Here is a 25877-nt window from a genome sequence, read left to right on the forward strand (position 1 = left end):
AGGCCATACAAAGCCTAGTATTCAATGGAGTTTCTCAGCTTGTGAAGTCTTAAGCACTTATCCCAGGGTTTTTGCATAGTCACAGAATTTTAGATTTTTCTCCCTGAAGGGCAAAACAAGCTTTTTAACTAGAATACCTCTCCTCTTTTTTTCTTTCTCTCCTTTTTTTTTTTTTTTCTTTTAAATTGATCTCATGTCCTCTTTTCTGAACATTTATCATTCTTACTGCCCTCAAGTCAGCATTTAGCATTTTCCAATCAGCAAATCTACTTTAAACTGAACATTCAGAATTCCTGCAGTGTAGAAGTTCCCTGGTTTTTACTTTAAGGTCACCAGTACTTTTTGCTACTGATTTGGACAAAGCTCCTCTATTTAAAATAAACTATCATCTCCCTAATAAAATGTGTGAAATCAAACGACTGTGAAGAGGAGACAGAAGGGTAAATCTACGTAGGTAATTTCTAAGTCCTGTTCATCATATAGTCTGGCAATCTCCTTGTCCTGAGGTTTGCTGTAGTTTAGTTTAGCTGTATTTTTCTTCTCTCTGTGACTTTCTCAGTTTTGGCAAAGTCCTTCAGGAAAGAAGGTGGTTGAAAGACAGCTTTCAATTGCTCTCTCTCCTATAGTTATTTTAGCAGGAATGTCAGAGATGCTTTCTAACAACACATGGTGTGGGTGCTATGTGTCCCCATTCTGCTGCACAGGCTGGGGTCAACGGAGTTTGGAGCTCCTTTGACAGTTTCTGGTGTCGTGCAGAGGTCAGATGATAAGAATGGAGAAAGGCAGTCTGGCTAGGGAGATAGTTATCAAGAAGCTTCATAAAAAGCTATGGTTGTGTCTCCCAAACCAGTTTTTACTTTGTTCCAGATGAAGGTGTTTGTTTCCCAGTTTTCATGCCCATGCTACAGCCCCAGGATAAACCACAACGTTGTATCTGAAGAAGAATGACTGAGCGGCAGAATCAAGAAGGTTACTGGAAAGAAGAAAGTTTTACAAAACATCTAATTTTAGGTGGAAAATCATCTTTCTCTCTAACCCAATTAGAAACATAATCTTCCAACCAGCCCAATGCGCAGTCACAAATGAAGATCCAAAGGAAACAACTGAGCTTCTCAGTGCACCTCTCTGCCTCGACCCAGAGGGACTACTCAGCCTGTCTGCAGGGCCCAGTTACAAAGCCTGTAAATGACGTTTATATTGTGAATATGATATGATTTTCAGGCAGCAAAAATTCCTACCTCCCTCACCTATGCCCACACCAGTGATGTGCTGCAAGAACCATGACGTTGTTCAAAAAAACCCTGTGCAGTATCAGACTAAAATCACCCTGGTCATTACAGAAGCTCTGACAGCAATCCTGGTGCATCAAGACTCATAGCCAGGCTGTAGTTTTTAGCAGAGAAATTTTAGATGATAAATGGCTCCCTGTATCTGTTCATCAGTCCATCTGTCACAAAAGCTACTACTTATTGCCTAGGTGCAAAATCAATATTCACAGCATAATGCTCCATCCTTTCCATGTGGGTGGCGTCCTGACATTTTAAACAACAGAGATGCAAACACTCTGCCCTGCTTTACAGCTGGCATGGTCTGGCCAGGCACCCAGCATGCTAGGCATGCATTACAGGCTGCTGTCACAAAATCAGGGCTCAGTTAAAAACACTCTATTTTGTATCTTATATGTGACTGTACATTGGGCTGGTTGGAACATAATGTTTCAAACTGGGTAAGTAGAAAGTTGGCTTTCCAACCAAATGGGATGGTTTGTAACAGCCAGTTCCTCTGGGGTTTTTCCCCCTTACACAGGCTCTGTGCAGAGGGCCTGGGTGCAAGGGGGTGTTGTGACTCAAAGCAGCAGCAGTCTCCGCACAGGTGCACATCCTGGCAGGGAAACTTTGGTGAATAATTGCCAGCAGGGATCACAGGCAGCCTCCAGTTGCTGTTGTTTCCTTTGTTTTTACAGATTGGGTCATTTTCAGTCTTCTATAGCTCATTTTTTTTAAAAGGAATTGTTGTATAGGCTTGACTTTTCATGGTATTTAAGCATCTTTTAATGTAAAACTGCGTGTTTTTTCTCATTGCCTTTTTTCGCCCATAGGAATTATCATCTTTGAAATACCACAATAGGGCCAGATTCATATCTTCCACCACTCTGTGTGTGTTTTACTGCCCCAGTGGCTCTACTGACGGCAGTGGAACTCTCTGTGGAGGCAAGGATGACAGGCTTGGAGGCAGGAGCCATGCAGCAAGGTGCAACACAAGTGCCTCTACCCACCGCCCAGGCAGTGCAGACCTCACCACACACAGGCATACAAGCATCGCTTCTTCACCTATACTTGACACAATTCTCATCCCAGTCCACAGAGCTGTATAATTTAATATGCTTTGAGGTGAATAATGCCAAGGTCCTACCACTGTTCTTCCCTGCCAGCACTTTAGAAACCCATTTTGTGGGTGCAAATAACCACCTCAGCCAGACTGAGATGGTCAGACTGTCTCTGGTCCTTAGGCTTTTATTGGTTTCATTCAGTCAGCACAGCCAAGCAGAGGTGACTGGGGAAAAGATGTGCTCTTGTTTTAATGTAGTTTAAACCAATACCTAGTTCATGAGTGAAAACTGGCTTGAATGACAGGCAGAAAGAATCTCCACACAGCTGTTTGTGCCTGTTCAGTGAAGCTTAACCCATACACAAAATTCAACAGGCTCGACTTTGAGAAAGATAAGTTCTTGCTGCCATGGGTAAGCCCAGCTCCAGGGGTAAAGGTTTAGCAAGACTGGGCCTTTAAACCTTTCCCTGTATTTGCTGTGCTATTTAAAACTGGTGAAAAAGGCCGAAGTTTTCTCACTGACTGTTAGACAAATATATCACTTCTCACAGCTGCTAAGCCCACTTTAGGAAAAAATATAGATGTTTCACTCAGAAAGATCTCCACTGAAATAAATAATGGGGATGGCTGACTCATATTCAAGGAAGATATTTTTCTACAGCTACCTGATTTACAGCTTTTAGGTCTGAACCCAACCCCATCATCATCAGTTAGGTCAGCTCTTTAAACTAGACAAACCTTAAGCTATCACTTATTTCTCTGCTTATTTGTTGCAGGCTGTAGTTTTCATCTGTTAGTTACCATATTTACACTTAAAAATCATTAAAACACTGACGCTTCAATGGAGAAGTAGAAGGATATATTTCTGTATTAGGTAAGGTGTTTTATGCACAGATATGCACAAAGGAGGGAAATGGAGATTTTTTTTTCAACCTCTCCTTTCAAGAAGGGGAATTATGAAAACAGTTTCAAGTCTTGGGTCTTTTTATTAGTCATCAGTTTCTCTGCATTATATAAAAATTATTCCTGGCACCCTACGTCCAGTGGGCCTGAAGAGACAGAGGAAGAAAATGGGAAAATTCAGTACAAACCACCCAGTACCCATTTTAGAGACAAGAGGGAAGGCAACAAGCAGATTTCTTAATAGACTAATATTACATCAACTTCTAAAATTAGGGCCAAGCAAATTAAAGCTCAGAACATGCTCTTATGTTCAGCGCTAGACTACTTCAAATCTGGTCCAAGAATAATGCAGTCCTGAGCTATCCCACAGCATGCAACAGCAGAGAAGAGCCAGGTTTTCATAACTGATCCTTCAGTCATGCAATAGGAAAAATCTGCTCCGTCTCACAACGAATATAAGTTTCTGCAGTGCTTTGACAGTGATGGCAGTTTCCATTCTATGAAGAGCACTAGCATCCACCCAGAATAGCCCTCTTTCTTACAAGACCTTGGCACCTGACCTCCGATCCAAGGGCAGGAGGTACTACTGCATGCTGAAAAAGAAAATGCCCAGGAGTCAGCGTCTGCATATGTGTGACATGTATGAGTGAAGGCCAAATGGTCAGTACAGGCAAGTGTTCCCTCTTACTGATCAACCTCTCTACTTATCTATCAAGCAGGAGGAGAGTTTTATCTGCAGCAGACACAAAATAACAACAGCTGAGGGGGGTTCACTTGACCTTGCAGAAGTCAAACATCTTGACTCTGAGGAAGTCAAACATCTCCTAAGTGTGTTCTGAAGCCCAGAAAAAGGAAAAAAAATACTATTTACTTCCTTGATGAAAATTAAAATATTACTAGGATTAGCCTTCTGGAGCTGTGAGGGATAAAAGTGCAGCATCACAGCTCATGAAATCAGTGATTCTGAAACCCAGCTCATTAGTCAAGCGTCCTGTCCTAGACACCTATCTTGTCTTGACACCTCCTTGTTAAAATCCTTATTACCACCTTCTTTGCCACATAAAAAAAGAAATGGAGATTGTGAGCTTTGTTTTGAAGTTGAAACACTGTCATCATCCCCACTTCAGGAAAAAACACGTGTGGGAAAAACAGCATGTAGGTGCGTTCAACTGTCTGAAGCCAAGGCTAGAGGCAAGTCAGATCAGATCAGCACGGCTAGAAATGTGACAAGGTATAATTAACATTGGATGATTACTTAATTTCACTATTGATTTTTTTAATAGAACCTTAAATAAAAATGAAACTAAGAAGAATCTCACGCCCCGCGTGGTCTCTGTGTGCCCTTGCCACCCCGAGTTCAGACCAGCAGCCGAGCCCTGTTGCCAGTGCCGGGGCGAACCTCGAACGGCTCCAGGCTCAGGGGGCTGCACGCCCGCGGGCTGCTCGAGGCACGTGGTGATTTCACCATGGATATTCCCAGCCTGCCGCGTTCCCTTGCCCTCAGTGCAGGGCAGCCCGGGACTTGAAGCCATCCCAGGCTCCCAAAAGGAACAGTCAGCTCCAGAAAACCTTCAATTCAAAGGCAATCAGCACCTATTTTTCAGCGTAGGGTTTTGGGGATATAGACTGGGAATAGATTAGCCCAGTTTGGGTTTTTCAGCCCTGTGCTGAGCGCAAAGTTGTGCAAACACAAAGTCTTCAGGGAGCTCAAACCCCTCTCCTTCTGGCCAGAACAACTTCACCCACAGAGTCTTATTTCTCCCTTGGGTCTTGGCAACAATATTCACAACTTGCAAACTCTGGTGACAGGATACTTCTGAGGAGAACAGACAAGTGATTGCTGGGATTTATAATAACCAGACGCCCATTTTAATACTACAGAGTCCTGACAAAGAATACTTTGCTCCTGAGATTTGCACACAAGCCTCAGATGGAGCAGATCTATTCCTGTTGTTGTCACCTGTTTCCTTCATGCAGACTGGTAACCATCTCTCCAGCTTGCTCTGTAGTTCTTGACCTGGTGAGTAGAAGTCTGTTCTGGTGCCCCTCATTCCATCTCTGGTGTTAGTAGGACTTCAGGGGAGGCTCATGCCTCTGGGGTACATTTCTTCTGCACACACGCTGTATTGGAATGCATGACTGAAGTCAGGACCTGCCTTCACATGGGAGCTGAAGGCCTGTTTGTTCTCCTGTGCTGCAAAGGCTGGGTTACAGGAAAGGAGCAGGATGCACCAGGCAGAGAAAAGCATTCCCTCTGAGAGCTGCAGGCTGCCGTGTCCCCTGCCAAGCATCAAATGGAGCCTGGTGCTGCCACACACCAGCTTGGTGGGGTCTCCAAGGACTACCTGGTAGAGACTCTAACTGTGTGTTTCACCATGCTGCAAGACAGGTAGTGATGTGACAGTGGCAGAGAAACCCTCCCCTCCTGCCATGGTTTAACTCTGGAAGAGAACGGTCATTAGGACTGAGATGATCTACACACAATAGATAAAGCAGCAGCTGACTGAGTGGAAGAGCACCTCGTTCCACTGCCCAGGCAGTCACAAAGACGGGCTTCGCCTTGGAGGGACCTGGCTGTGCCAGAGAAGAGTGTGCTCAGCTGCTCCATCCCACGGGGGAGCCTCAGGGCAAGGCCCAGGAGTGTGGACATAGAGAGTAAAGAGCTCACTTTGGGAAGGAGAGTCAGGCAGCTTTGGTGGGTGCTCTGGGGACTCAAGAGACTAAGCTATCCTCCTTGCCCAGCACTTTTTTTCCAGTACTAAAACCTGAGTCAGACCCCCTGAGGACAGCTTAATCATGAGCCGTATGTAGCTCTTGGTACCCTGGCAAAGCCCATTGCTCAATCTTCTTGTGCTCAGTCTCTTCTGAAATATCTGGGGCTAGTTCTCCACTTCAGATATCTAGTGAGACAGTGGCTATAAATTTTGTCATCCTTAGACACTCTTTTGGAGCTGGTGGCCCATTCCCTCTTCCTGCTCCTCCAGCAACAGCAGCTTGTGCACCTCTGTTCCGGCCCTCCTGCTGCAGCTTGGGATTTCAGCCTTTGTGTCTGCCTGGGACTCAGTCAGCTGGTCTCTGTCAGCTCCCACTAGCCAAACCAACGGCGGGCACAGCTACTTGGCAAGGTGCCACACAACAGTCATTAGCTGCCCGCTGGGTCCCTCTGTTCTCTGTTTGGTCAAGCAGCTTGAGGTTGGCATTTCCTTCTGGCTTTTTTTTGGACCTGTAGCAGAGCCAGGGCCTTGGATAGTGTGAATCAGCACTGCACTCCAGAGACCTGGGCTTTATTAGCTCATAGCAACCCTGAATCTGCCAGGAGAAGGTTAAAGCTTCTGGGCACTGTGGCATACCTCTCAGGGAGGCTTCCTGTCTGTTACATGCTCCACACCTCCAGTTCCTCAAGGCACACACAGAGAAAATGGCCCAATTCTGACCCATTGGCACAGCACAGCCAAAAGCAGGTCGTGTCCTGCTGTCTGGGGTCATGCTCGAGTACCTCAGGCTACGTCTCTTTGGACAAGAGCGAAAGAGCAAAGGCACATTTGGTTCCCTGGGCAGCTCGGCAAGACGTTTGCCCTGCACAGCCTTGTGGCCAGAGCGTGTTCCGTGAGGGGGACTTGGGTCACAGGGAGGAAATGCCCAGACTCATGGAAAAAACCACAACCAGGCTTCAGCTGGGACTACCAGAGCCATCCAGAGTGCAGTGCAGGACGTTTTGCACTGAAGCAATGGCATCAGCCCCCGGTGCCTCTGGATCTGACCACGCAGAGGTGGCTCACACAGCTCCTGGTGGCTGGGGAGCACGGGTCGCTTCCCGCTGGCCTCAGGTGCCAGCCCAGAGCAGCGACTTGCACTGCCAGCACCAACTTTGATGTCTGAAAGACAACTTGGGCATCATGGAGACAAGAAGGTGGACCTGGCAGTTGCAGCAGGAGCCTCCTGCACACCGTCAGCCACTGCTGTGCCTGGAAGCAGGCTCCTGCAGCTCAGCCGGAGCAGCTCTTGCCCTCGTGGTCGGCAGAGTCAGGGCTGGGACAGAGCTGTTGAGCTGGGCTTTTCAAGCCTGATATTGCACAACGCAGGTGCTGGCTGTAGCCCTTTCCCCGCACTTCTTGCCATCCATTTCAAGGACCTTTTTCCTTCACACTGGTCTTGCAGCCCTGCTCTGACACCTTCTGGAAGCCTCTGCAAACATCCCCACTGCTGTCAGGCAGCAGGCAGATGAAGCTGTCCTGCTTGTTTCTTAGGCAGGAGGAGCACAGCTGTGAAAGGGAGAAGCTGACACAAGCTACAGGACCTCCAAGCCATGCAACCCAGCCGTGAAGGGTTAAAGCCTATTGCTCCTTCCAGCAGCACACTTTGTCTCCCTACAGACCATGGGAATTTACCAGCTGGCTCAAGGACTGCTCTTGCCACAGGTAGACTTGCAGAAGAGATTTAGTTTGGGCTGCCCCACTTCTTCTGGCAAGCTGGAGGAAGGCTGCCAAGGCTGCACGGAGGCACGAGCCATGCCAGGAAGGAGACAGTAGATCCCTCCTGCCCAGACACGCACACAGGGTACAAATAACTCTGCTGAGCTCTTCCTTGGGAGTGATGGGCAAGACCATTCCCTCTCTGCTCTGCAGACTGACTTGTCGTCACCTTCTTTCTTTTTGCTGGGGGCGAGTGTTGGGGTGGAGAGATGCAGGATCAGGCCCTGCCCAGCCCCATGTACCTCAAGGTCTGTATTCAGTGCTAAGGTCGAAACCTTGTGCTCTCCATTGGGAGATGCAGTCGTGTCAGAGCAAGGCTTCCTGCCTGCCCAGGGAGCAGGGGCTCACCACGGGACAGGGCACCCAGCGGGGACAGCACAGGCACTCTGCCCCAGCTGGGCTCTCCAGCCCGGAGCAATCTCTCCTGCAAATGGGTCTGAAAAGGAGACTGTGAAGAAGGGCCCAAAGAGCTTAGCAGAAGGTTGTGGCTTCTGATCTGCAGACACCCGTGGAAGGAGCACAGGGGACCCACTGAGAGACAGGGAGAAGTGGCAACAGGCGGCTGCCTTAGAGGCTGCCCCGGTAAACCCCATGTGCTCAGCCCGAGGGGACCCAGGGGATGCAGGAGGGGAGCTCCAAGGCAAAACTTTTACCTGTTCTTGGCAGAGGGTGAAGAAGGAAGGGGAAGACGCTGGCAGCTGATGCCTGTCAGACTCTGAATCTTTGGAGAGGGTGATTATTCCCGCGCAGAAGTAAAGGAACTCCTGGCAACACAAGCGTATTGAGTTAGATGTTCCCAGCCCCTCTCTGACTCAGCCCTCTGGGATGTTTGTGGTTTTGCATCTTGTAGGCTCTCTGCTGCTCACATTCACTGATTCCAACTCACTTCACCAAGATGTGCTGTTTTTAAATTGTGGATTACGTTTTTGTGTCATAGTTGCCAAGCACATTCTTGTACCTTTTGTGAAAGCAACTGACAGTACCTGTGATCTCTCCAACACTTCAATGGAGCAAGGAACAACTTCACCAAGACCACAGCCTGGCTCTCACCTTTTGCCATTATCTACAGCTCTGACTTCAGGCACCAGATTTGGCCTCTCAGACCTGTTAATTATTGCCAGCTTTGTTTTTTAAATTTGACTACACAGGAACTCAGCATGCTTCACTCTTCATCAAGTAAGGGTCCCAGCTTGAAGGATGCTAGCCTGTAATTTAGTAGTGTGAAAGCAGGAGATGATATTTGAGCCTTATCCTTTCTCTGTGTCTTCCTTACAGTTCTGACAGCACCGTTCCTCAGCACGCTGGCTAAGCAGGTCCTGATGCAACACGTACGTGGTCAGAGCCACACTCTTTGACAGGGCTGCAAAGCCCATTAACTGCTGTTATTGCAGCTGCTCTCTTACACTTTAGTAAACAGCAATCCAAGGTGCAAGGTTAGCTTATATTACCCTTTGTCTTTTCCAAATAAGGCCAATTCTGGAGAAAGAGAATAATAATCTAAAGCCAGCATGTATGTTTTCATCATAAGTAAACAAATCTAGGACTGGACCATGTGAAGTCCCTGTGCACATTGAATTGCTCACCCCTGGGCATACATTTTGTTCTGATCTTTCTGTTCTAATAGTGTTGTTTCCTCTTTCTTTCCTTCTTTCTTTCATCAGTTTTTTTTTTGTTGGGTTTTTTTTTTTTTTTTTTAGTGCTTTATCCACTTGCCAGGAATTGTCTCATGCTCGGATACTGCTGTATTTGTGGTTTTTTCAGGTCTTTGGCTTTTTAACTTTTTATTTTCCTGGGGTCCTGCTCGTTGGAGATATCTTTGAGATTTCACTTTGGATGCGTTTTCAGCTCTAGCCAACTCCTACTGCAGCTTCATATACACACTAAGTTATGCCCAAGCTTTCATTTCCTTTTGAACATCACATCAGGCAGTGAAGCCTTCTGCCTCTATAGTTCTTCCAGCAAAGACAACTTCCCTTTTTTGCTTCCACCTCTGAGCAGGGAGATATCAAAGACCTTGCAGCTACATGTAACACATAACTTTTTTCCCTCTTTCTTGCACCTAGAGCATTTCTGTTCAGAGAGGCACTGTTTAAAGCTACCCTGATACTCACTCAGAGCTTCTTGCGAATTCCAATTCCGATGGCATTTGGGGAATTACTTGTTTGCGGTTTTGCTTTTGATTTGCTGATGTCCCTTTTACACTGTCATTTTCCAAACACAGTCCTCTATAGATTGTCTTGTTTTCCCTGTAGAAGGCCACACTGGCTCTGCACAACAGAGTACTGAACTTCTACCACTTTTCCAAGTTTGTGATTTTCCAAGGCACCACAAAGTCCTAGGTCAAAGGATGACCTAGGAGCCTTTTTTTTTTTCTCCCTTTGAGACCTCTGACTCAGGGATCCCTCAAGTTTTAGTATTCCTTGACCTCAGAAGTCTCAAAGCTCTCATAAATGATTCAAAGGGGCTTCCTCATTCTTTTTTTTCATTCTTCTTGAAATCTGCTCCTTGACCCTGGCAAAAGGGTCTTCTGGCATGTCTTGTGTCTACCAAGGCAGCTTGAGTCAGTACCTACAGAGTCAGTGCTCCCCCCAGACACAGGCATGAGAGAGGAGAGAAAGATGCCCTACGATCAAATCTGGAAAGGAGTCTTCTCTATCTGGTAAACTGTAAAGAAGTGGTGTCATATGAAATAGAGTGGAGAGACTTTTGTACTTATCCTGCACTTATTTCAAAGGTGGTGTATCTGAGTCACTCTTAATACAAACATCCTTGATCTTGAAACCGCTGATGCTATTGGGAATACAACACAGCACACATGACCATGAGTCTAAGAAAAATGGCTGTTTAATCTTGGACTTCCAATTTTACACTGAGAAAACCTTTCAGACATGGCTCAGTTTTCAAGGGGAGAAAACCCTCACCCACTATCACTAAGAGGAAGGACAAACTGCAGCTATACTTTCAACAACAGGCTCAGGATGTGTGAGGCAGCTCACAAGAGACCAAAACCACACTCCAGCTGGCAGGGCCAGTGCTCAGGAGGCAGAACTGACCATCTTTTATGTTCTTCTCGGCAGTCATAAATAGGCACTGAAGCAAATACACGTGGCTGCCAGAATACTCCTCTCCACAGACCTCATGCTACTCTTTGAGAAACACAGGCTTCACCGCTACAAAGAAAGCCTGAAAACGTCACAGCCAATGCACTGGGGGCTGCGGGAGCAGTAATTTCTTCACACCGAGTAAACAAGTTGTTATGCAGCAAATCAATTCCTTGCTCCAGAGCTGGTCCTGGAGGGCCTGAGCAGCCCACATCACTGCTAATTCAGTGCAGCCCCACCAGAGGCTTTGGCAAGACTTCCTCACTCAGGTGCCTGAGCTGAAGTGCTTGTAGGCATTTAATTTAAGGCAGAGCATGGATTTCATGCTTTCCCTCAGGCTCCTCCATCTGAGGAGCTTCTGCCTTTGAAGGCAGGCCCTATTCCCACGGGCAACGGTGGGAACAAGCCCTCGAGTGCCAGCGCAGCGCTGCCCTGGACAGCGAGCCTGGCGTGGGGACGGCGCTCCCACCGACGCCAGGCTGAGGGACGTGCCGGGAGCTCAGCGTCCACTGGAGGCTCCCAGCACCTCGCGTGGAAGGGGACCAGCACCAGGAGGTGGCACTCAGCCAGGAAATGCCTCTGGAAATCACCGTGAAGCAACGACCTTAAATAGGCTTGCCATCTGGGGCAGGCCAAGAAGCGATTCTGGATCCAGGCGCTAGGTCTTGCTTTTCTTCCTGAGGGCAATGAAGGGACTGGAGGAGAAATCAAAACTGCAAAGGAATATGAGAACAGAGATAACATCTGAACGAGGAGACCTTCTCCAACAGGTAGGAGACTGAGGTATGGAAAGCGTGAAGAGACGGGAAGCCTATTGTTCCTGTCACACCATCCCCATCTAGACTGGGAATGAAGAAGGAAAGAAAGGGCGTTCCCTTAAAAAGTGTAATTGAGACATAAATCAAGATCAGTTCACTGGAGTCAATTAAGTTTGGCTGATGTGAACAGTGGGAAGTGCAAACCTTTGGCTGGGTTCCAAGGGAGGGGAGGAGAGGAGGTAAGTGTGAGGTAGGTGATGAAAGCAATGCAGAAGGATAGAAATGTGAAAAGGTTAGAGGTGATAAAACATTGTGCTCTGAATCCTACTTTGCCCATTCCAGCAGCTTGGAAGTGTGCAACAGAGCTGATGAAACAGCCTGCAACAAAGAGACAGAGACACCAGGACCACTTTTCAATTATAAGCTTTTTCTTTTTTAGAATTCAAGCTTACACAGTTATCTATGCCCACTATATTCATAATTACATTTTAATATCTGCATACAAAAGCTATGTAAAAATTATTTTCTTCCCCCAAATATACAAATTTTCTCTTTAGATAGTTTAAAACATTTGTGATCACAGATTTTTTTTAATATATTTTAGGCTGAAAAAATATTACCAATCTAGAATAACTCTTAACACTGTTTGCAAAAAAATACATCATCCAAGGTACTTATTTTTTTTTTTTACCGTATGGTGTAATGTTTGCCTTACCCTCAGGGCACGAAACTGATATAAAAAAATAAACCAAATAAGCAAAACCCACAAACCTCACAGACAAAGTAAGAAGTCCTCCCAACCAACTTTGTAAAAACAAATAAACAACCCAAACCACCCCTCTCTTCAAAAAAATTATGAATGACTACTTTGATGTATTTATGAGCAAAGTAAAACTGAAGAACGCTAAGGAAGTAGGAAAGGAGAAAAAGAAATTACAGTATGTCAGCTAGTTCATGCCCTGATACTATCTTTACCAACATTAAATGTGTAATTAAATAAAGTGTCTTTTAATGTTTTACATTGTGCTCAGTAATTTACATAAATTTAATCTACACCCGGGTGCTGATGTAGATTTACATTTGATTGTCTTGTGCATAAACAAGGTTAGCTTTTAAAGAAGGTAAACTGTGCAATGGACAGTCACAAACAACTTATTACCTGCACAATATTGCTTTTTGAAGGCGACATCAGTCAATGTGGATACACACAAATAATGCATACTCTTTGCATTTGCTAACATCTATACGACACACTAAAACTTTGTAATAAGGCCAAACCTTTTTTTTTGTTTTTAATTTTAAAGCAAAAATATACCATAGTAAAAAAATGTGCTCACACTGTTTTGAGTCTTTTAAGTGGAAAATAAATCTCTATCACACTAGAATAAAATTCTCTCTATAAAATTTAAATACGGATCACTTCATTGCTATATCAAAAGGAAACGTCCGGCAATCATCTCCAGATGATCACAGTAACAAGACACATTAAGAGGTCCTGTCGCCTCTTCCTTTGTGAAAAGATAGATGTTGAACACTTTCAATTGCTCTCACAGTGAGAGGAATAAGTTCCTTGGTTGTGGATTTTGAGTCTGTCAATGAAAAAGGTTTAGCCTTAGGAATGCTGGCTACATCTTAAAACCATAAGACTGATTTTTATAATTTATGATTCATGCAGCAAGAAGTCAATATGACACATACAGGTTAGAGTTCCATAGCATAAAAATACATCACTAGCAATGACATGCTCTGCTTGTGATCAACAGCCCTGTCTTGGCAGATTTCTAATATAAATGGTCTTTCTGGACAGTTTTTTCTTCTTTCTGATGCCTGCCTCTGAAGAAGCAAGCAGTCTGCTCAAGGATGATTTTGGACCTTGGAGGTCTAACTCTAACGTCTACATTTTGGCAGAATGTAAACAAGAATCGTTATCACTCACTATATATGTCATTATAAATATCGTAACTTAGCTGAGATTACACATGAAATGAATACTTAAATGCACGTGTTACTCAGAGCAAAACCATGAATGGTGACATTCAGGTTTGACAGGAAGAATCTTCTATGTAAGACCCACACGTAGACCAACAAAGCAAACATGAGTTACGTGGCACCATCAGAAATGACACTCTAGACTGCACTGGAAAGTGCATGTTTGTTACTTCCCTCAGAAGGCCAGTTACTACAAAGGGTGATGACTGTAGTACTGATGCCTGCCACTCAGACAGCCAATCCAGTGGCTCGGTCCTACAATGGCTTGAGACCACTGATAGTTAAAAGCAAGGATGTCTTTGCAGAACTAAGGTCAGTATCTATCCACCGTAAGAGTCTGCAACAGCATCCTCATGTGATCTACTTTTGTTCTCATGATCACATAAATCAGGAGTCATAGTGAGGGAGTCAGTGAAGTCACACAAAGTAAGACTAGTAGCAGATCAGAGGTCATTAGATGTCAGTACATCAAATCTGTCAAACTAAGAGCTCAGTTTTAGTTTTCAACTGAGGAATACTACTAATCCCCTCTGTTAATCAGTGCCAGACTCCGACTTAATCTAAAAAGCTAGAAAAGTACGTTGACATACGTCCTTCCTGCTTAGAGCATGCTGAACCCGTCAAAGTTAGTTGCCTGATTTTAGGCACTTCAGTCCATCTGCAATCACCTGAAGAAGGAGACGTGATTTTCTGAACCCTGATTAAGCACAACTCCAAACTGCATCAGCATCTTGGGAAGGGAGGCCATTAGCTCGGATGCCTAAATGCAGCTTACGTGCTTGAATTCAGACATCCATTTATGGAGACTGTTTTAAAACTGTGTAACTTGCCACGGTAGGCCTCAGGGGAGAAATTCTGCATGAGCAATGATTTTTACAGCAGCCAGTGTGCAAAGTATTAATGCTCAGCCCTGGCTCAAACTGCAGTTCTGTCCAGGGCGTTTCAAGTTCTTTCATCTCTTTCTGCCTCCATAAGTCAATACACTAACTCTCATTTTTTCTAATCTCTGATCTTTATTTATTTTTTGATTAATGCAGTCCTGACGATCCCAAGTGTTAAAAAGCCAGTTATGAGGGCCCCAACAGTTATGAGCTAAGTCACTGCTGGGCAGTGACTTCCCACCTAAATAATTAACATTTAGGCTACTGCTTTTCTTTATAGCCCAAAGGATAAGAATTTTTGACCTTAATGACAGACTGAACCTCTCAAGCAGCAGCACAACTCCAGGAACTGAAGGTCTGAAAAATACATAAAGCATCATGGACCTTGCAGTGAGATCATTGGGAATATTACTAGGAGAAACGTGACGTTTTTTCTCCTGGGTCTCATCCCCAGCACAATCAAAACCTTGTACACTAACTCAAGCTCACATTTAGTAAACAGGCGAGACTGACTTCGAGATGAACTCCATGCTCCGATCCATGGCAGAGCAGAACTCCAAAACACAGGCACATTTCTCTTTTCTTTGCAAGCCACTGTGAGTATAGACACAAGTAATGGATCAGCTGGGTTTTTTTGCTTTCCCTATATGCTATCGGTTCCCTATCAAGCCACCCCCAAATCGCGCACCTGGCTCTCTTTACTGACTATGGATGCTGTTCATCTGAGATTCTGCAAAAGCACATGTGAGTTCATCACACTGTCTGGCCTCTTGTTCCAAAAAGCTAGGAAGTTTCTAACTCCTTGTCCTAAAGACATAGTGCTCTGCAAGGAATCTGGATAGAAACTTATGTTCTTAACACATACGCTTTGAGATGGAGCAAACGCGGCCCACAACAGAGGTTCTTCAACTTCAGCAAACATTTAAGAATGAATTTCCAATGGTCTGTCTTCCTTGCTACCTGCAAAAAAACCCTAAACACCCCACTGTGTTTGATGTTCTCCAAAATGATGGGTCCAAACTTGTAAGTGATAACATCAGTGCTCACAACTCACCACTGGTGCATATGATATCAAAGAATGGGGAGAACAAGATTCTACATCCCTGAAAACATAGCCACCAGCACTCCAAACGCTTTATCAATGATATAGGGAAAGAGGGGTGGAAACAATTTAAGCTCTGACACACACATACTGTGTTCCACCTACAAGATAGATTTCCTGAGTATCAGGTTTTCATGGGGGAATAAACACATAACATATGGGTTTAGATACAGGCCATGAGCTTTGAAAGCCAATACATCCACCCTAACAATGCCCACTGACTTGCCAGGCAAATATATCAATAAATAGCAGAGAAAGAAACTGGTACAAATGAATGCACAACACTAAGAACGTGGGGTATGAGGAAGTGCAAAATACATGAACTAAGTCTCTGGTTCCCAGGAAGAACAGAAGGATGCTTTTGATGTCTCATACAAATTCAGAGAATGGTTTAATATCAAGTTCATAAAACCCAGGGACAACACCCCTGAATGGAGATGGATGACAGAGAGGAACCTCTACCTATAATGCCCTCATCACGGCCTCCAAACCTTCCAGGACTGTGAGCACTGGCTTGCAGATTTCGGCAGCAGGACATCCTGTCATTGCTCAGTTCCGTTCCTGCTAGTGCAGTTAGTGGAAATAAATTAAAGGAATCAAGAGAGAATCTAGCCAAACGAAAACACATACAGACACCACGGAGGGAGAACCTAGCTGATCAATACACATAAACACACACACGCACACGAGAGGGTTAGAGAAGGAGAGAGAGAAGATAAAAATATGGAAATATGTTTAAGACATCTGCTGAAGATTTGTAATTATATATATATAAAATTATATATATACGTGCATATAAACTTTATATATATATATATATATATATAAAAAACCAAAAGATTACTGCCAAGCAACATTATTTGTATTACTGGGATAAAGCTGTACAGTCTTGAGTGTTGTTAACAACACAGTTGGTTTCTGTCCCATCTGAAGGTCACCCCATATATTTTGTTCTCCTTGTCCTCATTCTGTGAGCATTCATATCCCTGAATAACACTGAGGAAAGTCTGCTATCCTGACAGAGAACCTTCTCCCTCAGAGGGACAAATTTTCCATGCACCTCAGAAAAAGCAGATCTCTCCACTCTCAGGAAAAGCACCTCAGAGGATCAAATTCCCCTCCTTACTCCAACAGACCTCCCAGTGAAGTTACCTGGAGTTCAAATGCAGTAAGAACTGAAGGATCTTTCTTATACACATGGAAAAAAAAATTACTCAGTCCCTTCTAATACTCTGCATTATTTTAAGTACTTAACGTATGGGGCAGAGTTAAACTGTATCTGCTGGAACAATCCTCAGATAACGATGAGATCATGTTGATGATGATGAAGATCCTAGATCATAACGGTGACTGTTACAATAGAAACAACCATGAAGACTAGAAATTTAATCTCATAAATCGGTCACTTGTGCCTTGCAAAATGAGGTAATACTAGACAGAATTGCCAGGGTCAAATTAACAATAGCTGTTTTAACTTGGAGGCCAATTTATTTTCTGCCACTTCAATTTCTCTCCCATATTTTCCAAGCAATGATGTGTGTGAGCTGGTGACCACGCAAGTGCTGGTGAATGAGATTGGTCTGTTTGTATTTTCACTGTTAAGCTGTCAAAGCATTCACATCAAAGGACTGAAGAACAAATTGCAATAGTCACAAGTACCCGCATTAAAGGGATGTTTTCATCCATGTGTATACAACTGCCCCCCAGCAACCCCAAGAGAAAACCCAAACAAAAACCCAGCCCCGCCTCAAGAAACAGAAGAGCACGAAAGAAGAACAAACAGAGGTGAGAAGAGCCGGGCAACGGGATGAAATGACAGCCAGTAGTGCGACAGGGGTGCGGAGAGCTGCTCCAGTCTCTCTAATCCTCAAACACTTCCAGGAACAATGGAGGGAAGAGTTCTGTGGGGCACTCCACCTTCATGTGCAGGAAGCGGCTGGCATGGCAGGCTCCGATCATTCGCAGGTCTGTCACTTTCATCAGCAGTTTTGGCCAAAAGTGTGCAACATGGTGTTTTCTGTAATTAATGTAGTGTTCGAATGCCAGGAGGAAACCCTCTTGACACTTTTCTATCCTCTCGACGCAAACAAGGCCTGGGCGATCTGTAGATACAAAGAAGCAGAATTATCATTACTTCTTACTTTAACAAATAAATGTTAATCATATATCAGGAAAAATAGGATGATTCTGTTGTTAGGAAAGAAAGGAGGGACACTAAGGACATCTGGCTCTGCCACAAACAACTTCTTTGACCCTGGACACCAGTACTAACCCTGTTAAAGCAAGGAGATAAACCTTCCTTTCTTCATCCTGTGCCTGCTTTGCCCATTTTGAGTAGGGCTGTTTGGGAAGTGTTTCCTTGCAGTGACTAGACCAGATCTCAGCTAACGCTTCTACCTATACCCTTCTGTAAAACAACTAATAAAGAACAAAAAAAATTTCCTTGTCAGATATCTAAACTACTATCTGTTTCTCTACAGTCTGACCAATGCTTTGATCAGGCTTTGGTCCACAGGTGAGCTGCAAAGGAAACTGTTATGGAGTATAAAGTAAAAACACAGGCCAGAAGTTTGACCACTTGTCTCAACCTGCACCCAGATGGATGCTGGGAAAGCTCCTTCACAAATCACTCTTCAGAAGACACTTCTGGTAAAGCAGGTCCTCTGAACTGCCTTCTGAAATCCCTATTCACGTATCACTGTGTAGGGAAGTAAAAAGAAATCAAAATGTTTTGATTGGGAAGGTCAAATGTGATTAATGTGGAAACCTTTCTGTCTCAGACACAGTTAATGCTTGTAAATCACTGTGTATTGTTTTTCAGTGCCTGATTTTCAAAGTGGTCTTAAAATATAAATCTTCCTAAATCTGCCACTGCCCAAGAATGGAATTTCCTCTTTGGGCTGGCAGTCAGTGAACATATATTTGAAACATACTCGATTTAAGAAGGTTAGAAACTCTTCGGAAATCACATGAAATGGTCTGTGCTGCTTCTGTATCATCCCACCAAGAGACCAGTTGCAAATGGTCCCAGTGTGGGGCAACAGCACAGCTCTCAAATGCAAGTGGTGGTGGTGTTAAGTAGGAAAACAAGATGGCAGGTCAAACTAAGCATATGAGGCTGACGGAAATGTGTATCACCAAAGCCAGTTTTATGCCCATCACTGAATACCCTGAATTTTTTCCTAGTGCTCACCAAACTAATTCGAAGCTGCAACAGGATTCTGAGAGAGTTCCTCCCATGTTAGTCAACACTACAAGATCTAATATATCCTATTTCTTTTAAAAGAAGGCTTGTGACAAAGTCTGAAGAGTTTTGAAATGGTTGGGGTCCCAACATATTTCTGTTCTTACCTGATGACATGAGCAGAACAGCCTGAAGGAGGGCAACCTCGGTGTCATCCAGGTTAAATGAAGAAAGAGACATGCCCAGGTCAAAAATGGCATCAGACACTACACCGAGACCCCCATTTTTCAGCTGGCCCCTTGTCACCGCCATCTCCCCATTTAGTGTTAAAGTCTCACTCTCGGGGTCATAGCGAACTGCTGCTCGGAGGGACATTATCTCCATACAGCAGCCTTTCAGAAGGATGATCTGGTCTTCACATGGCAGCTGCAGAAATTATAAATGGTAAAGAAAAAGATATATTTTTCAAACTGAGTCGGTTTCACAACTATAATAAATCCATGAGCGTGAGGTTGCAGTTCAGACCCCAGGACACTACCTCGCATAGTGCAGGTAGTCCTCCAACCACGCTGCTGACTGACTGCACCGCACAAACCTCCAAGACTCGCACTTCTGCTTTCCGAAACTGCCAGCAGGTTAATATCCCCACACTCCCTTAGGAAATCTAGTGGTGACACAGCTGTAGGCAAGTGGTCCTGGGCAAGATACTGAAACCAAATCAAGCTGGTTCGGATGCTGAGGTGACGTGCCCAACTTGAAGAAGTGCTGCTCTCCATGGGACCGCTCAGTTTGTGGGAGCATTACAAAATTAAGTCGAATAAACCTTAAGAATGTAGCTTTCAATTTTGCAGGACATTTCACAAAGTGTGAAGGGTGAAGCAGACCTGTCAGGTACCAGGCTGGAGGTAACACACCATTGGTTTTGTCTCCCATCAGAGTGGATCTAACTGAGATGACTGAAGTGGTCACTGTTCTCAGCTGTTTACCCTTCTCTGTTCTACTCCTGAGCAATCTCAGCTTACAACTTTGAGTAACAGAATGAACTATAATTGGGTCTGGTACAGACCTCAGCCATCCTGGTTAAACTCACCGCCAGCCATGATTATTTCTTACCTGACCAGAGGAAAAGAAAGACATTTGGGAGGGCCCGTAAGAGTGGACTGCTTTTTAAATAAAAGGAATGAAATAAATTATTGTATCTATCAATCAGTGGGGCATATACTCTTAATTCTCATTGCCCATTTAAACAACTCAGAATTTATTAAACTATATTTAGCCTAGTAAGGCTGATCTCCCTAGACTCCCTACATCATCACTAGACAGACAAAAAAAAATCTACGGTATAGCTCCAGCTTTTATGCCAGTGAATAAGACGTGATCTTCAGGGTACGTGGCTAGACAGTCTTTTCCATGCCATTAAAAAAGATAAGCTGTCCAAACTGGTGAAGGTAGGTTCTGTATTTATAAAGTATAGCCAGGATGCTGACACATTAGGAGAATGTGTTCAGTTAAGCATGTCTTTATGTTTTCATGGGTAATTCAATCATAGCAGAAATCACCAAGACTATTTTGAGACCATCACTAAATGAACAGCAAAGGTCACGTATATGAAAAAGCAACTCATTTCTACTTGGCTTGAAAGGAGGGCAAAAATCCATCAATTTCTGATTCATATAAAGTTATGATATTTACCTGATTTGCAATTCAAAATGAAAAAAACCTCCCATCAACTATAGGTTTACATGGCAACTGTGTACTTGCAAACCAAGTACATTGATTTGTTGTAAAATGATGTAGAGTGGATGTCAGACAGTTACCTAACGCAACTGGAAAGCAGTTCCCTGTTAGAGAAGGAGTTGAATCATGCAGCTATTTTTCCAGCAATGCCAACTTCAGGTGTGAAGTGTTTGATATACAAAAAAAATGATTCATCCTCTTCAGGGCAAACCACTTTCTCTGCAGATCACACTCAGCTCAGCAGCAGCATGGGGAAGCAGCGTGTGCACAGGCACAGTGACAGTCTTGCTACCCAACGACAATGCCGTTTGGCTGCTGAGACTGAAGCAGAGAAAGAAAGAGAGTATGAAATAGGAAGAAAGTCAAAGAAAGTCAAATAAAAGGGGAGGGGAGGGGAGGGGAGGGGACGGGAGGGGAGGGGAGGGGAGGGAAGGGAAGGGAAGGGAAGGGAAGGGGAAAAAAGGAAAGGAAAGGGGAAAAAAGGAAAGGAAAAGTAAGGAGAGGAAAAAGAAAGGAAAGGAAAAGGAAGAGGAAAAGAAAAAGGAAAAGGAATAAATATGTGTGAGAGCAACCATCAAGAGATACTGGCATAGGTAACCAGAGAAAAAAGACATGAAAGAAAGTAAGGGAGAAGAGAGAAGAGAAATGAAGAAAAAAAGACTAAGAAGAAAGAATGGTGGAAAAGACAGGTAACAGTAGGGAAGATATTTCATGACGCTTCATCTGTTTTATTAGTGAGCCATTAAACCAATGAGAATTTCTCTTCCTACTTGAACCGTTTTAAAACTTCTTTATGGTAGCAGTGATCTGACTATGCCCATCCTTCACATGCTTTCCTAACTCTGAAGGATAGACAGGACACCTCTTTCATGGATGCCAAGCCTCAGGTTTTATCTGCTAGTAGCAGCAGGTACCAAAGACAGAGGGCTTGAACATCAGTTCTGCTCCAGCTATGCAGGTTTCAGTGCTACCTGTGCTCATCACGTGAACGTTGCTACCAGAGCACCCTCCAGGAGTGGTGTCAACAAATGTGGCTGGTTATCTGCCATGTTGTCCTTTCCTTCTCTCTCCGCAGCGAGAAAAAGCAAAAGGCAGAAACCTGAGGTGCTCACCTCTGGAGGACGTACCAGCAGCCAGCACACATGTAATGCCGCACCATGGAACTGAGCTGAGCTGAGCTACCTATAAGGGTGTTTACACAGCTTCACCCAGCGTGGAACCACTGATGCCTGTGATGCTTGAACTCACATCAAATTGATTAAATGCTCCTCAGTCTTCATCTTTTAAGCAGAAGGAAATGCAAGAAAGAAACAACAGGAAAAATGCTGAGAAGTAAATTAAGTTTTTCTTATACTTTGAATACTCTGGGATTAGATTCTTGCTTTGAGGCATGGGCCAATGGATGCACACAAACTAAGCCAGGCACTCACAACGCTTTGCTGGCTTGTGCATGTGTCCAAAGAGAGAAAGAAGCAGCCACGAACATGTAAGAGGCCATGCATGTTCCTTGCCATGCCCCTTCTTCACAGAGATTTACTACGCTCTCAGCCTGAGCCTGTGGAAATTAAGAACTGAGATGATGTTTAAATGCTCTGCAGGTCCTATGGGAGAAAGGAGGCCTTCTTCTCATAAGCAAATCCACAACCCACACAGTGTTGCTTCTAAGAAAAAGATACAGACTGAAAAACATAACTGAAATAAAGTTAAAGGGACAGTGTCCCTTCAAAAAGGAGCAAATATCTGTCATTTTCTTTATGCTACAGCAGGAGCTATATGACAACTCAGAGGACAGCTGTCCTATTCCTTTGCATTCACGAGGAGTTGTCCCTCACTCTGCCATCAGACCCCACTGTCTACAGGTGTCAGGTTTACACAGTGGCTCAGCTCTAAACGAAGCCTATCCTAGCTGAGCTGCATAACCTACAGAGGTCATGGCCAATGATGCCTTGACTTCTTCATCCATGCTTCCTGCCTGGCTCCAACACAAGTGGGCCCACAGTAGCCAAGAGGGGTAGGAGATGTCAGATGGGCACTGCAGTCTGTGTGCGACTGGCAAAGCTTTCTTAATTAAAAAGACCACCTTGGTGTGACACTGCAACTTCCCACCAACAAATGCCAAATCAGAGGAGACATATTCTCTCAGACACTGAATGCTGCAGAGGCCTCCTGATCTATGGACACATTCCTTGTATTTTAAAATCTTCATGCTTGGCCACTATGCCATGCTTTCTTGGCTGATGGAGTCAATGCTGAGGTTAGCCAGGGAGAGCTATTTACACTACGCCAACTATTGATATTTACCTCTTGTTCTGTAGGCACCAGAGGATATAAATAGCTCTCCTTGACTGACCTTAGAAAAGCTGCCAGCCACAGAGAGTAAAATGCTATGGCTGCCTTAAACTCCCTCCCGACTGATATTTAGTTCTTAGGAGGAAACACTGTTCTTGAGTTGGGGAGCCTGATGAACTCATTGACTGTGATCACTCCCATTTTGAATGTCATTCACTTGGCATTTCACCAGCAGAGTCAAGTGTTGCTCTGCAGTGTGGGCGAGCAGGCAGGCGTCCTTCCATGCTGGATTTGGGATATTTCCATATTAAAACTCCCATGGTTGTGGATCCTAAAGGACTCACAAGACTTAAAATTATTAAGACTGAAATATTATTTCAGGCTAAAGTTCTGATAACATTTAAGTCAGGAAAAAATATCATCAGCCATTGCATCTAGTCCTCCAATAAAAATGATCCCTCGGTGTAAATGAGATCAGACTAGGGCCTCTGTATTCCTAATGTGCAACCAAGTCTATTTGAGTCTATTTATGGTATATTTTACATGTGAGTATCTATCTGGAATGACAATCCGTTACTTTTACAGACTCTTTTATGCACCACCTCCCCATTCACGAAAAGCATGCCAAGGGAACCCCATGAGGCAAATGCCATTCCTGGATAGGGATGCTTTCCTGAATTTGAAGAATTTATTACTGCATAGACCCAACTCCACAATACTGTACCCACCAAGGAGCCAGAAAGCACAGAGGGAACTGTGTGCTGGAAGATCTGATTAAACATATCAAAGATGCTTCTAGACAGTCTCTTTTTGTTCATTTGCTTTGTTCAAGGTCCCCTCTAAAGACACAGTAGAGTCCCTAAAGAACAATGGTGACTTCTAGATAAAACAAAAGCAGGATTTCAGTAATCACAAGAAAAAGAAAACTCATAAAAATCCAGATGATTCTAGTCCCACCTATTTTCGATTCTCTATTTTTTTCTGATTTTAAACATAGTGATTTTTTTAGTTCCATGCCAGGAGTATTTTGAATAGTTTTTAACAACAGGCATATAAATGAGGAAGTCTTCTTACCTCACAAAACATAGGCAACTTTTTGGCAAAATCCACCACTCTTGTAATCGCTGGTGTGATAATTTTTGTAAACTGGCTGAAGGCTTCTAAATCCACTTTCCCACCTTCTGGGGCATTAACTATTGGTGCCTGCCCAATATCTTCAGGCTAAGGATATAAACAAATATATTTAAAGGAACAATCTATCTTAGAGCAAGTATTTCATACTCTAAAAAGTCCTGCTTGGTGACAAAAGATATGCTAAAATAATACTATTCACTTTATAAGTAAAGCCCATTATGCCACAAAATGTGAATTTGTTTGTAAGGCATTTGTGAAAGAGGTGACTGCACAGAGAAATGGGTGACTGGCATGCTGCTGCCCATCCTGTGTGGGCAGCTGCATTTCTGGGCACATGCAGTTTCTTCCTTGTGCCTGTATCTGAATATTTTGTGGGTGTAGTGTGTGCATTTTTTGCTTAAAAATATAGGCATGTTCTGTTTTCTTACAGGTGCTGAGAACACTCAAGTTTCTCTCAAAGTGAAGGAAGCTGAGGTGACTTGTTACCCTGGAGAAGATGCTGAGAGCTCTGCAGAATTGGGCTCTATCACCTACTCGAAGTTCTGAAATCCTCCCCAGAACAGATTGCCTGGTACCACAGAGCTCCAGGCAACTGCCAAGGCCTGTTTCCAAAACTAGGCTGAAACAACTGATGACTAAGAATGGACTAACAAAAAGCTAGTCTGGATAAAGTGACTTTTTTACCTTCTGCATGACTTCAGCCCAAGGCTTCTCCAAAAGAGAAAAAAAAAATAAATCATATTTTGAGGTTTTCAATAGGGATATACAATGAAATAGCTTCAAGCAGAATCTGCGGTAAGTGGTTTTTTTATTCCAACCACACTTCAGCTTGTTCACCTGATTTTGTGACAGCTTGTCAGTGCTACTGTGTATTTTAAAAACAGGCATATCAAAGCTGTTCTGTTCTCTAAAGTGTGGCTTTGTGGTTGTAAAAGACCTGCCCAACCACCATGCAGAGGTTCCATTTTGTTCACATTAGAGAGTCAAAAAACGGATAAAATCCAGAGAAGAAGGCCTTTACAACTGATGGACTTTATAACATTCATAACAGGGGAAGTGCTGAAAGTACTGTCGATAATAAAAACTTGTGGTCAGCAGTTTTTTTAAAGCAACACATCATAAAAGATCCTTCCACAGCTCTCTTCCCAATCTGAATCCAAATCTAACTTCTTTCAAGAAAAAGCTCAGCAATGCATTAATAAAGCAAGCAGCAATTGTAAAGGAACAATGAAGAGGACTGGGCTCAATTATCTGATGGTTCCTACTACAAACTCAAGTAATCCCAGTTCTGGGCTCCCTCCCTTCCTGAACCTTGGGAAACTAAACCACATTGTCTCTGTGATCATGATAAACAACCTTCATCATTTCCAAACAAGAAGACCAAATGCTTAAACCCACGCGTAATGTTGTTAGGGAGAAGAAGAAAGAACACAACATTTTCTTGGGAAAAGGCAAAAGAAGTCAAGTTCATTAGGTAAAGCTAACACATTCCAGAAGGGCATGCAACTGGAGAGCCCTTGCCACCTAACTCACCTCAACAGGGAAAGAGGTCCAGACCTCAAAGAAGCTCCTGCTGTTGGAATCTCAGCTGCCTAAGGACTAACCCACAGCTCCTGGGGCGTGTGGTCAGCTCCTCTTGTTCTTCAACAGCTTGTGGCAGGGGCTTTCAAAGCTCTCCACCTGGGGCTGGCATGCCATCCTGGACTTTCCTTTCTGCACTCACTGCAAGGCGTCAGTGAGTTTTCTACGCTTGCCTTGAAACCACTGGGCTTCAGCATATAAGCACTGCAAGGAACCAGGAGGTCCTGCAGCAAGGGCTGCACCAAAAGCAGTTTGGTCCGACCTAGGAACCAGCTGCGGAAGTCAGAGCTGGTTTCTGAACTGCTCATCACAGCTGCCACCCCTGCCTCTGCCCCATCCCTCCCCTCTCCCAACAGCCCTGTCATTACATCACCTCATGACCTGCATTTGGCCACGCTTTGCTGGAGGCTCGCCCTCT

General features: G+C 44.1%; 1 protein-coding gene across 9 annotated transcripts in view; it reads right to left on the minus strand.

The window, feature by feature from the left end:
• Nucleotides 1-16383: 16383 nt before the first annotated feature.
• Nucleotides 16384-25877, minus strand: part of THRB (thyroid hormone receptor beta) — a 166549-nt gene continuing 157055 nt past the window's right edge. For all 9 annotated transcript variants that reach the window (XM_074900533.1, XM_074900537.1, XM_074900535.1 and 6 more), the window contains 3 exons: nucleotides 23819-23965; nucleotides 18886-19144; nucleotides 16384-17636 (listed from right to left, as the gene is read on the minus strand). In XM_074900533.1, coding sequence (XP_074756634.1) covers nucleotides 17395-17636; nucleotides 18886-19144; nucleotides 23819-23965 — 648 coding nt within the window. In that variant the 3' untranslated portion in view covers nucleotides 16384-17394. The remainder of the gene's footprint in view (nucleotides 17637-18885; nucleotides 19145-23818; nucleotides 23966-25877) is intronic.

The sequence above is a fragment of the Athene noctua genome, chromosome 2, assembly GCF_965140245.1.
Source record: "Athene noctua chromosome 2, bAthNoc1.hap1.1, whole genome shotgun sequence".
NCBI classification, from domain to species: Eukaryota; Metazoa; Chordata; class Aves; order Strigiformes; family Strigidae; genus Athene; species Athene noctua.